Source organism: Chrysemys picta, chromosome 20, assembly GCF_011386835.1.
Source record: "Chrysemys picta bellii isolate R12L10 chromosome 20, ASM1138683v2, whole genome shotgun sequence".
Classification (NCBI taxonomy): domain Eukaryota; kingdom Metazoa; phylum Chordata; order Testudines; family Emydidae; genus Chrysemys; species Chrysemys picta.
The window spans coordinates 25384081-25398387 of record NC_088810.1 but is presented as its reverse complement, the minus strand read 5'-3'; the positions used below and the strand labels follow the sequence as shown (position 1 = coordinate 25398387).

Here is a 14307-nt window from a genome sequence, read left to right as displayed (position 1 = left end):
CAGAGAGTGCTCTAGGGGCTGGTAATTCCCTGGACGACCAGCAGGAGGCACCGCAGGGGTGAGTCTGGACCTTCTACAGGAACAGAGAAGGGAAGCTTGAGATTTTGGCCACTTGACAGTGCCATTTGCATCTTTTGGCAGCAGAGAAGGCATGAGAAGCACTTTGGAATTCTGGGCTATACTAGTTACAGTGGATGTTTGTGTTGTCATCTTTAGGTTTCACAGTCAGCAACTCATTAAGATGTACAGGACAGTTTGCACCTTTCCAAGGTATTGTTTCAGGCAATTAGCACACTCAGGAAGACAACATTGCTTTGGTTACATTTGGTTCCCATTTCTAAGGTTTTCTTCATAACCACGAGTACTGGAAATTTTTATTTTAAATGAACGCTTAAGATTCTGGAGCACAATTCTGGAGTAAAGGACAACTTGACAGCAAATTCTGCAATCCTGGAATATATGGGACCCTGTTGCAATCTTAATGTTATACCAGTAGCTGAAAGGGAAATGATCAGTGAACACAAAGTTTTCCCACTTCAGACTACTGTTGTCTCTACTTTTTATTTTCCTTATTTTTCCTTGTACCATATCATCACTATTACTAGTGGCAGATGTCCCTTAACAAGCACACAAATGTAATTCACCTGCATGTATGTTATTATAAGCTACATTATCTGGGGAAGAATCATTTAAATAGTTAAATATTAAAATATTTTGTGAGGATAAATATCAAGAGAAGCTCACAACACTGCCTCAGTCTAGGAGAATCGATTTTCTTTAAAAAATTATGTTTATGTTGCATGATTAGGAAAAAAAGTTTCCCAGTTGGAGACTTTTCTCTGCATTTATTTAAAAAGCTTGAATTTAAATTTAAATCTAAATAACCAAGGCAAACATAAATGGCAATCTAAAATGAGCTTTAATTACTACTGGTTTTCTGAAAAGAAAAGAAACTTGCCCAGATATTTAACTGAGCCTTTAAAAGGCCACAGTACGTAGTTTACACAAACCATAAGGTTTGTAAGTTACTAGGTTGCTGTATTATGCTGGGAGCACATACACTATTGTCTGCATTCAGATACGATCAGGAACAAGAAGGGCCCAACAAGAAACCAAAGCCAGGAAATCGATATTGATGTATTAATTACAGCACAGCCTGAAGAGAAAAGCCATGACAGTGTTAAGGGGAGGAGCCCCGCTGTGCTCAGGCATAGGATGTTTCACTGAATTTCTTGGACTATTTTAACAGGTGGTGTTAGGTGCCTTGCTTCCTTGCCATTGGTTCATTTACATTAACGATTCACAGATCATTTCTGAGTCCAGAAATGCATTTTAAACAGCAAGCTATAGCTGCAGAGTAAACCCCACCACAATGAGATCTGTGTCACAGATGGAAAGAAAGAGCAAGATATTTTTTGCTGATCGAAAGCCATTTTATGAGCAAGTCTATTTTACACAGAAATGACACCATCCAAGTCCCCAAGAGGGGTTGTGCTCAGACAGTCTGGACCCATAGCACATTATAGACTCAGAAGTTAGAGACTGAGGAAACTTAAATCACATCCCACTAATCTCCACTCCCCAGCCCCCTTCCACTATGCAAAGCAAGATCAATCTTCTCTCAACCCAGCCCCCTTCCACAGAAGGATCACTCATGCCTGTATGCCATCACTGCCAAAAGAAAATCCAGATTTCTATGGACCCAAAACAACTGTATTCTTCTCAATGAAGGTGCCTCAGGAATGTGGCTGCCTGCTGTCCCTCGCATCACAGTCCTATTACACATCCAAAGCCCCCCACATCTCCCCAACCAGCACTGAAACAGAGTACCTGCATTTGGAAGCGGTAGGGCAGTCCATGTGGAAACACCACTTTCACCTCCTGGAGCGGGATGCTGTAGTGCTGACCCTCATGTTGCTCTGCATGGTTGGCCTGTGAAGTTAAAATACAAATTGTAACAACCATGGGAGGCTGAACTCTAGATGAGCCATCACATCTGTCTGTGTACAGAGGTTCCCTTAAGAGTGGGGCAGTAATGTACAACCCAGGCAGAATAATTATCATATTACTCAGAGTCAAAATACACTTGCTTCTAGGTTTTATTTATTGAGCAGTGGTGATAGTCCACAAAATGGTTTCTTTTACAGTGGTGAAGTATATGCAAGTCTGGAAGCAGCAGTGCTTCCTACTAGCTGTAGCACAGTCCAGGGTGTCTCCTGGATTTGCAAATTATTTTTTTAAATCGGTTTTGATCTAGACAAGTCAATCATACCTCCACCCTATCAAGATATTATTTGGGGATACACACAGGGACCAGGGCTGTTAAGTAAGAAGGTGCCATTTCTACATTCTCTTTTGAGAGTTTAGCTTTCATGTTGTTGCCTCAGTGCTGTTTAGTGAAACTTCCCTGTAACCAAGCATTTTAACTTCTAGAGGAAAGTTGTGGAATAAGGTGGGAAGATGAACCACAGGAGAATCTGTAGCATAAGAAGTGATCCACAATATGGACAAGCTTGAGGAACATGGATTTGATTCATTAAGAAGCATTGGCTGCTGTTGCCAAACATATATCAGACATGTGCAACCGGAATGCTGAAGCCAGTTGCTTGGCAACATAAATCCTAGACCTAGGACAGTGGAGACAATTCTTGCCATCTGGGCTCCTCTGTGCAGTCTATAGAGATGCTCTGATCACATGACTGGATCATCTGCATGCTGCTGTTTCCATAGAGACCTCAAAGGAATCAGCAGTGCAAGAGACTCCAATTACAGAGGCAGTGGAAAAGCTCCTCAAAGGCTTATTTCATTCATTTATTTCACTTCATTTTGTGCTTGAGAGAGGGTGAGACTACAGCTGGAATTATAAAGCCTGTAGGGTGTGCTGGGTTATTTTTTCCCTTAATAGCCAATCTGGGGAGGTTAGTCAGAAAAGAATGACCCTGAAGTTGAAATTAAAGGTATCTGATGCCAAGTTCACCCACATCTGAGCTGCTACAATACATGACCCATTTCATTTGTACAGCTGCAGAGAAAGAATCAATACATGTTCCAAAGGGATTTCAGAAAGGGTCTCGGCCCTGTTTTGAAGGCTTGTTATTCACACCCTAAAGGAGCAGGGCATGGCTATTATGAAGAACCACCTACTCCCTTCATTTCCACTCATAAGTAGCATATGATCTCAGTCAGTGAGCACCACTGGGTCCAGGGTGCCTAAGAACCGACACTGATGCACTTAGGGAACTGGCTAGTTGACATAATAGTAAATATGGCAGTAACTCACCGGGTTGCTCTCACTGGTGCGGAATACTGTTCTGGGTTTCTCTGCTGGGATTTGGACATCCTGATTAACCGCAGCACTTAACCAAGCCCTGGCACTGGCATGGAGAAAATATCCAGAATCCAACTACAGAGGAAAAACATTTCTCAGAAATTGAAAGATCATAATTACATGCAAAAATCCAGTTAACTGTTGAAGCTTTACACCCTTACTATACACATCAGGGAAGAGTCAATGTAACACGTACTACTCTGGAAGTAGAGGTCACAGCAGTTAGAACATATAGGAAATTCATTGTGTAAAGCTCAATGTTATGTATAACCCTACTGCAAGTTCAATTGCATCGTTCTAAACCCCTTCAATTCACTTAAGTCCATCTGCCACCCTTACTGAGCTGAGCTCTCTACCTAAATGAGTTATCCCATTAAGTATCAGAGGAGTAGCTGTGTTAGTCTGTATCCACAAAAACAACGAGGAGTCCGGTGGCACCTTAAAGACTAAACAGATTTATTTTGGCATAAACTTTCGTAGGTAAAAAACCCATTTCTTCAGCTGCATGGAGTGAAAATTACAGATACATGCATAAATATATATTGGCACATGAAGAGAAGGGAGTTACCTTACAAGTGGAGAACCAATGTTGAAGGCCAATTCAGTCAGGGTGGATGTGGTCCACTCCCAATAATTGATGAGGAGATGTCAATACCAAGAGAGGGAAAATTGCTTTTGAAGTGAGCCAGCCACTCCCAGTCCCTATGCAAGCCCAAATTGATGGTGTTAAGTTTGCAAATGAATTGTAGTTCTGTAATTTCTCTTTGAAGTCTGTTTTTGAAGTTTTTTTGTTGAAGAATGGCTACTTTTAAATCTGTTATTGAATGTCCAGGGAGATTGAAGTGTTTTCCTACTGGCTTTTGTATGTTACCGTTCCTGATGTCTGATTTGTGTCCATTTATCCTTTTACATAGAGACTGTCCTGTTTGGCTAATGTACATGGCAGAGGGGCATTGCTGGCACATGATGGCATATATCATATTAGTAGATGTGCAGGTGAATGAGCCCCTGATGGTGAGGCTGGGTCATACGATGGTGTCGCTAGAGTAGATATGGGGACAGAGAAGGCAACGGGGTTTGTTACAGGGATTGGTTCCTGGGTTAGTGTTTCTTGTGGTGTGCTGTGTAGTTGCTAGTGAGTATTTGCTTCAGGTTGGGGGGCTGTCTGTAAGCGAGGATTGGCCTGCCTCCCAAGGCCTGTGAGAGTGGGGGATCGTTTTCCAGGATAGGTTGTAGATCACTGTTGATGTGCTGGAGAGGTTTTAGCTGGGGGCTGTATGTGATGGCCAGTGGTGTTCTGTTATTTTCCTTGTTGGGCATGTCCTGTAGTAGGTGACTTCTGGGTACCCGTCTCACTCTGTCAATCTGTTTCCTCACTTCCCCAGGTGGGTATTGTAGTTTTAAGAATGCTTGATAGAGATCTTGTAGGTGTTTGTCTCTGTCTGAGGGATTAGAGCAAATACGGTTGTATTTTAGGGCTTGGCTGTAGACAACTGATCATGTGATGTGTCCTGGATGAAAGCTGGAAGCACGTAGGTAAGTATAGCGGTCAGTAGGTTTCCGGTATAGGATGGTGTTTATGTGACCACCACTTATTTGCACTGTAGTGTCCAGGAAGTGGATCTCTTGTGTGGACTGGTCCAGGCTGAAGTTGATGGTGGGGTGGAAATTGTTGAAATCCAGGTGGAATTCTTCAGGGGCCTCCTTCCGGTGGGTCCATATGATGATGATGATGTCATCAGTGTAGTGTAAGTAGAGAAGGGGTGCTAGGGGACGAGAGCTGAGGAAGCATTGTTCTAAGTCAGCCATAAAAATGTTGGCATACTGTGGGGCCATGCGGGTACCCATAGCAGTGCCGCTGACTTGAAGGTACAAGTTGTCCCCAAATCTGAAATGGCTGTGGGTGAGGACAAAGTCACAAAGCTCAGCCACCAGGTATGCCATGGCTTCATCAGGGATACTGTTCCTGACAGCTTGTAGTCCATTCTCATGTGGAATATTGGTGTAAAGAGCTTCTATATCCATGGTGGCCAGGATGGTGTTTTCAGGAAGATCACCAATGTATTGTAAAAAGAACAGGAGTACTTGTGGCACCTTAGAGACTAACAAATTTATTTGAGCATAAACTTTCGTGGGCTACAGCCCACTTCATTGGATGCATGTAGTGGAAAATACAGTAGGAAGATCTATACACACACACACAGAGAACATGAAACAATGGGTGTTACCATACACACTATAAGGAGAGTGATCAGTTAAGGTGAGCTTTTATCAGCAGGAGAGAAAAAGAACTGTTTGTAGTGGTTCTTTTTCTCGCCTGCTGATAAAAGCTCACCTTAACTGATCACTCTCCTTATAGTGTGTATAGTAACACCCATTGTTTCATGTGTGTGTGTGTGTGTGTGTGTGTGTGTGTGTGTTCCTTCCTACTGTATTTTCCACTACATGCATCCGATGAAGTGGACTGTAGCCCACGAAAGCTTATGCTCAAATAAATTTGTTAGTCTCTAAGGTGCCACAAGTACTCCTGTTCTTTTTGTGGATACAGACTAACATGGCTGCTACTCCGAAACCAATGTATTGTAGTTTCCTCAGGAAGTCGGTGATGTCTCAAAGATGGCTAGGAGTGCTGGTAGCGTAGGGTCTGAGGAGAGAGTCCAAATAGCCAGATATAGATAATAGCTGTCCTTAATGGGAGTGGACCACATCCGCCCTGACTGAACTGGCCTTCAGCACTGGCTCTCCTCTTGTAAAGTAACTCCCTTCTCTTCATGTGCCAATATATATTTATGCCTGTATCTGTAATTTTCACTCCATGCACCTGAAGAAGTGGGTTTTTTATCCACAAAAGCTTATGCCCAAATAAATCTATTAGTCTTTAAGGTGCCACCGGACTCCTCGTTTTTATCCCATGAAGGACAGATCAAGAGCACAGTGCAGCCATTAAAATCTTATAGCTGAGAAGTTCCTGTAAAGTCTCTGCCTTCAGTGATGAATGGAAGCTAGTACCTTGCAAATTCAAGCTGCCTAGTAATCCACAATCGCTTCAATTACTGCGGGATTAATGCAGCACTGCCCACTATTTGGTATTTATAATTAAACTCCTTGCATTGATTTCCTGGCTAACTGTGTCCCAGCATACAGAATTTTTCATTAAAACAGAACTATGAAGGAGAAACTGAAACAGCCAGCTAAGCGAATACAAGCTACTCTATAGGAAACTCATGAAGCGTGCCTGTAAGTCCCAACCAGAAAGGGCAGAGGATTAAGGGTAGCAAGGAATAAAAAGAAGAGATTTTAGTAGGCCAAGGTGAAAGAAAATGTTAAAGGTGAATGTAGAAGCTGAGCTCAGAGATAACACAGGGAATTAACTGTCCCACACACTCAGGGCAGAGAGGCTGAGGAGAGGCCAAAACAAACAGAAATGAAAACCTGCTTAAGCATTACAGACAGCAACAGTTGCTGTCTCCAACTCAAGATACAAAGAAAGCAGTTTCCTGCTCTGCCTCCCTGTACAGTCCATTTGTTCCCCAGCACAGATGAGAGCAGCACTGTGTAAAGCCAAAACACCAAGATTTAGACACAGAACAGCTGCTTAAATTCCACATTGTGTCATGCAGCTTTTCTGCCATCAGCATTTGAGGGTCTTACTTGGGGTCACCTGAAAGGCATCACAGGGCTTTGAAGAAAGCAGAACGCTCAGATTAACCCACATCCACATTAAATATGACTGTGCTCCTGCTTCAGCATTTCAGCTCTCTCTACTTAGGGAAGGAACAAAACCAGTTTGTATTCTCCACTCTACATACCTATTTAACTAACCTTAGTGATATGCATTATGCAGGTAAACACCCTCCATGTTTATAGCACCAATCTTCAGGTTTATCGTCATATGGCTAGGTGGTCTCTATTTGCCCCAAGGGTGCCCTTTTCTCCTTAGCACCACACAATTTGGAGAGATGTCTCATTTGGCCTTTTTTTTTTTTTTTTTTTAGACTTTATTTTCACCTAGAGATGTATGACTTATTTTGGTGCTTGTGAGAGCAAGGAACTAAGAGCACTGACTTAAGTCAAGCAGTGTCAACAACTGGGGCTGTGAAAGTACCTTCGCCTGCTCTGCTAGTACACCTCAGTCATGACCTGGTACAACTCCAAGTCCTTCCCATCCCCACAACCTCCCAGTCTCTGCCAATGGTACCTCAGTTTCAACCATCTACTACCCATGCTGTTTTGGTCCTGACTCCCTCCCTCACAGCCCTGCCAATGCAGCTCAAGTCTGCCCTGCAACATCCCCTGCTACTCCAAATATGCATCTCTCCTGCTTGAGACTTCAAAGTGCTTCACACTGTGTGGCTGATCAGTGATGTAGACAAGTCAGGACTTTAGTGAACTCGGTTCAAATCTTGGCCTGGGTCATAGAAATGAAAAGTTATTGCACTAGTCCGCTATTGGCCCCCTCCCCGACATCCACCATGGCTTGAATGAAAGCCAGGTTCTAAGCTCTATATAGACAAGTCAGGATAACCAAGAGCTTCTGCCAGACTTCCTGCTCCCCATCCCACTCCTCCCAATGCCTGCTCACATAAGTCTTCCAGTAAACAGGATAAGATTTTGGTTCCATTTTTATACAGCTTTGAGACCAGCACTGCCAATTCCACTTTTCCCAAAGCAAAATCCCATGGCCTCAGTAAAGCTTGGATTCTACATGAAGTGAAGATCATTCTCTTTGTCCCAAAGACAGATGATCCAAAAGACGGGAGATAGCATGATGTATTTCTTAGGATCACCTGCACAACATTCCTCATTTGTCACACTGCTTTGGCAGTTTCCATCTGGGGACTCCTTTCTGCACCATCCCATAGATGCAGCTTTTAATATACCTGGACACAAAGTCCATCTAAATGTGCTAGAATGGATAGAGAACCAAAACACAAGCCTCTTGAGTGATGGGCACCAATCTATCACAAAACACAATGCAACAGCTCTAACAACTGTCCTAGAGCTTTAAGGATGCACATCTGCATTTTCTGAGTTCACTGCGGTTTATTGGTCAATTTGGTTTTGCAAGCCACTTAAGTGGTTAAACTAAAACATTCCCAATATTCTACAATAATTCAACATCAACAAAATCAAGTCTTCGAACTGTCACCTTGCTGCACCTGAATAGAAGCGTTTTCAGTCTCATGTTCAGAAGGCGTTACCATTGGCAAATAGAGAAAATCATCAGTAACTCACTAGTAGGGGGACCAGACAGCAAATGTGAAAAATCGGGATAGGGAGTGTGTGTGTGTGTGCGGGGGGGAGGGGGGGAGGGGGGGGGGTAATAGGAGGCTATATAAGAAAAAGACCCCAAAATTGGGACTGTCCCTATAAAATCGGGACAGCTGGTCACCCTACTCACTAGGCATTGTACTACCAAGGGTTCCTTTTCCCCCTGTACATGTAATGATGCTCCTGTATGGGAGCAACAAATGTCACTCAGTCCTTGGAACTGACAGATTCTCACATCACAGAGAGCAAATGAGCCAGGAAGAGGTATTGATAAAGATTGCCAGTTATTGTTTGGGGAATTTTAAAGCTTTATTTTTATTTTGTACCCCAAAAGTTTTACACCTAGACCACCATTAATTTACATACTACATGTCCTGACTTTTTAAAATTACAACTTCACCCTCAAGGCTATAAAAGCTATTCACATGGAATACTTGTATATGTCTCTCGACAGTTCATCACAGGATTCCATTTATTTAATTTTGAAAAACAGGTATGTAAACTGAACACGCTGTTCAAATGCAATCTGAACACAATTCATCTCAGTCCTAGCAAGTGGTGTTTATATTAAATTGCTGTCAGCCAGAAGACAGTAATCTAACTCAAACCTCTTAAATGACAAGCCACCTATCACACCTTAAACCAGGGATTCATCAAGAAACCAAATGCCATAAGGTGGAGCTGTTTCTACATGAATCCCTGCACCTCACCGGCCATGCACTTATTCAATAAATCACCATAAAAGCGATTCCCTACATTCTATGCAGGTCTCAGTGATAAATATGGCACTGCACAACAGGAATCTGATCTCTGGAAACAAACAGTTTGTATATTCTCCCTCTGCAGCACAGGAATGATACAGTCCTTGACAAAAGAGCATTTAGAAGTCATCTCAAAAGAGGTCACCCTGATTTAAATAATAGAACAAACAACTAGAAGATCCTCTTCACTATTAATGATTCACCCTAGATGGGCAAAGCTAATGCATTAGCATTGTGTTCACAAAGCTGTAGATTTTACATTCTGAGGTAGTGCACTAGGTCTTTAAATCCTGCTCATTGTTTGTATCCTGAGACTGTGTACTGATGCACGTGCTGAGTGTGCAAGTTTAATCTTTGAGCTAGTGATGCAATGGAGTATTCTTAGTTCAAAACAGACTGAGACTCTGGACTCTGTCCATAAATAGGCAAGGCTGTGGCACTAAGCCCCCTCCTCACTTCCCAGAAAGGCAGAGAGAGATAGCAGTAAGGAGGACCCCTTGCAACTTGGATGTATCTGCTTGGGTAAGGTTGGTGGGCCCACTGCACTCTTCACCTCCTGCTACACAGAGTCCTCTTCTGGGGTGGCACTGGCATTTCCTTAACCTTCCAGCACTCGGTCTTGGAGTTAGCATCTAATTGAGATGCACAGGGCAATTCATACCTCATTTTTTCATGCTGTCTGTATTCTGGAAGATATTGCTGTCTTGGTTTTATTTGGTTCACATATTCAAGCTTTTCTTTGCCATCACAAGGGCTAGAAACTCAGGCCCGATATTTTTTCATATTGTTGTATACAGTTTGGGTAGTACCAAACTTCCCCTTTTTGGCTGGGGACACTACTTTTTACCAAAAGAGTTAAAGCAACATAACTGCCTAATATGGATGAGTTCTATTGGTACGAAGGGTACCTTTATACAAGTATAACTGCATCCACACAAGGGGGGTATTGCTTGCTTTAACTATGCTGGTTTCAAGCAGTTCAATTGGTACAAAAACTGCATGTCGACAAGCCCTTATTTTTTTTTTTCAAAAAATAGTTTAGAGTCTGATGTAACATGGCTCCAGAAGATGGGGACCTTGACATGGGCTAAAGTATCTATGCTTCAATCCAGCCCTGGCTTTTAAATTCCTAGTTTACACACAAGTGGGTAAAAATCCTACAATTAAAACCATAAATGCACAAACAACTTTACAGCTTGAAAATAGGCAAGATGAGCTGCTGTTATAAACCATTTGTTTTCAGAAGCTGGGAGCCTGCTTCCTGGCCACTTGGAACAATTTAGGGTTGCAGGTTTGCTGACAGATGAAGTTACATATCTCAGTCACTGGACATTTGAGATTTAAAGGCCATAAGAGCTGGAGGAAGGTAGTCACATGACTAGACTAGAGTGACATGCAAAAGGCTGTTACTCTGAGGGTTAAATCTTTTTGAAGAGAAAGGTCCTCACAACTGTGCTGCTATTTGCCATAAAGGGGCCACAGAGCCAATTTAATTGGCCCCCAGGGACAAAGCCCAGAGCAGAAAGAGTTTCCCTAGCAAGCATAAGGTCATTAAGATAACCCCATGATTCTACTTCCAACACAGTCCCCAGGATAGGGGCATGCCAGGCTAGAGCAGGACCACATTACTCTGCACTTCAGCTATTTTGGGCTAGAGGATGACCCATAAGTGGCCCCTAGAGTTGTTCTGACTCACACTGGGGGCAGATAGGCCTGCAGCCAAGCCCAGAGGTGTAAAGAACATATAAAAGCCATCTTTGCCCCATCTTTACCCCCCTTCTTGGGCCATACCCCCTCAGGAGGCACAGTAAAGAATCAAGGCCATCATCAGTAGTGGATCTTCTTATCAATAGTGCTGTTCAATGTTCTTGAGAAAGGATGCTTTTAGTGCAAATCCAGCAGATTTTGTGTTTTCAAAATGACTTGTATTACGAAATACAATGTGAAAAATAGCATTCTGGACCCTTTATAGTGATAATCATTCCAGATCCCAAGACAGAGATCCAGCAAAGGGGATACTTCACAGATCCAGTGCAGGACTCACCTTGGGCCCCTGGCAGATCACTCCTTTCACGCTTCTCAGCATTATCCCTGCAAAGACAAGAGTGGAGTTTACTCTCAGCAATTCACAATATCTGATCTCTCCTATCAAGTTGTCAAATGCGTGTCTTAGGAACTGTCATCAGCCATGGTGTATACAGTGTTCTTGTAGCCCTGCTGGTCCCAGGATATTAGAGAGAGAAGGTGGAGGAGGTAATATTTTTAATTGAACCAACTTCTGCCTGTGAGAGAGACAAGCTTTCGAGTTTACACAGAGCTCTTCTTCCATCTTCTCCCTCATCAGTCATGCTTTGAGCCTGTTCCATGAAGAGAGAATCCTAGTGAGCTCCCAAAAGAATAAATGAAGTCAGGTTAACCATGTATCCAGATGGGCATAAAGTATTTCTTACGTCAATGAGAGTGAAGACAAACTTTGCACGGTCTCCTTCTGGCTTTAGAACTACTTGCAAGCAATTGGTTTTCCTTTACTCAGAATCCTATGTCCACGCTCTTCCAAAAGTTAGCTAAAAATATGTCAAATATCATACAAAAACTTTATATGTAAGCATCTCCCAAATCCCAAGGTGAAGGACTTCGGGAAATATATGATTTTTGTTTAGTGCCAACTATAGCCAACATAGAGGACAAACTGTTCCTGCCCAACGAGCTTACCGTCTAAATAGACCAATAGGATTCCGACAAAGCATTAGGTGATGTGTATGTGCTTCACAGCAGTAAAACAGGTTATTAAAACAGCAGCACTGCCTTGGGGGACAGCATAGCAGATGCATCTAATGGAGAAGGGTATTTTGCAGAGATATTTGCAATAAGCACCATACTTGATAAGTAGCTTTAAAGACTGAAAGCCTTGGTCTTGTGCTCAGCTATCTTGAGGGATGGATATTCCCCTTTCCTTGTGATTTTAACAGGCAGAATCAAAAGATGATTCCTCTTCTGAATAAGAGAAGTCAGTTTAATATTACTAGATATTATGAAGCAGGAATCATGCAAGACAACACTAAGAGACATAGAAAGCTTCTCAATTCACTCCTGCTCCTACATCTGTCAGAGTCCGCTGCTCAACAGCCAGCTTTGGTTACCATGACAGAAGGAAAAGCAGCAAAATGCACAATAGACAGATTGAGGAAAGAACAGAGGGTCCCAAAAATCAATTCAATCAGGGTATTTGTGCCTAAGGCATTCTTCATAGCACTGTCCTAAAGAGCATGTGAGAACACAACATAAAATGTAACAGATTTAAAAAAAACTCTTCACTTGTTAGACGTTATTATATAATACATTCAATGCAAGCTACTAACCTCTCAGGAGTGGACGACTTTCAGGAACCAATAGGTTCTGATCTTCCTGTAGTTAACAGCTTCTGCACAGAGGAAACACAAAAGCTAATTTATGAAGGAAGACAAAGGTTACTAACTGGGTGGAATCGTATCTGGAATTCTCATTCTACTGAGGAGGAAGGAAAATAACTGAACACTTAAGGAAGGATGACATTAGCCTTGTAAAGAGGTCCTCTGATCTCACACTGAGCAATCAGTAAGAAACAAATTTAAAAGAGCAAGTTTTAGTTTTGCCACATAAAAAACTTGCCGAAATTCTTAGTTCATTCTACTCTCCAATGCCAGCACATAGAAGGATAAGAAGACATTGGTGAGGAACAGAAAGGAGTAATTCAACTTTTCACAAGAGTTTAACCCCTTTGTCTAGTAGTCATAAACTTCTCTACTATAACAGCTATTTCACTGACTTGTGCCTGGTCTTATTAAAATAAGGACTAAGTTCAAAAACAATCCAGGATGCCACTCACATTCTGCCACTAAGGAAATCTGAATTCAGTCTTTTGAGCATACTTTCAGAGCAGCAGCATCAACTGTGCTACTTGGAAGCCTCCTCAAGACATGGAGAATCCATCTCAAACCAGGCATAGCTTTGAACCAACATATATGTGAGTGTGGGAGAGGGGTGTCACTGAAGATCATTACAAGGCCCTACTCCAACACCAACTACTGCTGGTTCTGGAAAGCAAGAGGCAGCTCATTGAGTCATAGAATTCAAGGCCAGAAGGGACTGTTCTGACTATTCTGACCTCCTGTATGAGAAAAACCAAAGAACCTCACCAATAATTTCTACATCAAACCATAACTTCCATTTGAGCTATTACATATATTTTAGAACGATATCTAATCTTGATTTAAAGACCTCAAGTGATAGAGAATCCATCATGTTAGTAGATAAATTGTTCCCATAGTTAGTTACCCTCACTGTTAAAGTTTGCACCTTATTTTGAAATTGCTTGTGAATAGTAATTTTAAAAAGTAAACAGCAAGTAATTTTGGAGGCATCTCTGCCACACAATTAATTTACACATACAAGCATCTCCACCTCAGAGAAACCCTAATCTGGTGTCCCTCTCCCTACATTAATCTGAAAAACAAGTTTCTTTATAAGTATTAAAAAATGGATGTTTAGTACCAGTGTATTTACCACTGGATTCAAGAACCCCAAAATGAAATGATATGGCAGGAGAAGCCACACACCCTCCATGGCAGATTCACATACTGAATCTCCTCTCTCCCTACACTGTGTTTTCTACCCCGCTCACATATGCTCTCCCTCTGCTCCTCCCCAAATATCTTTTTACCATACTCTTCTAATGTGTCTCATCAATCTCTCCCTCTCACGCTACCTCACATGCACTTACAAAGGTTTCAGATATCTAATAGGCAAAGAATTAAAAATAGTCTCAGACTGCTGTGAAAAATGGTGACCCCAATCTACCCAGAAAGCAAGGAAAGTGAAAATGCTGACAGTTCTGCCAAACTGCTATTCCCAGATCCTACTATAGCTTCATCTTTCCCCGATGACTAGCTCCAGTGTTTAGTCTATTCA

At 42.2% G+C, this 14307-nt stretch overlaps 1 protein-coding gene across 4 annotated transcripts in view; it reads right to left on the bottom strand.

The window, feature by feature from the left end:
* The window catches only part of DAP3 (death associated protein 3), a 28816-nt gene that overhangs the window by 13346 nt on the left and 1163 nt on the right, over positions 1 to 14307 (bottom strand). For 3 of the 4 annotated variants that reach the window (XM_005280655.4, XM_005280658.4, XM_005280657.5), the window contains exons 2-5: positions 12720 to 12781; positions 11405 to 11451; positions 3281 to 3403; positions 1831 to 1932 (exon numbers count right to left, since the gene is read on the bottom strand). In XM_005280655.4, coding sequence (XP_005280712.1) covers positions 1831 to 1932; positions 3281 to 3403; positions 11405 to 11446 — 267 coding nt within the window. In that variant the 5' untranslated portion in view covers positions 11447 to 11451; positions 12720 to 12781. The remainder of the gene's footprint in view (positions 1 to 1830; positions 1933 to 3280; positions 3404 to 11404; positions 11452 to 12719; positions 12782 to 14307) is intronic. The other variant, XM_065574284.1, reaches the window with a different exon arrangement.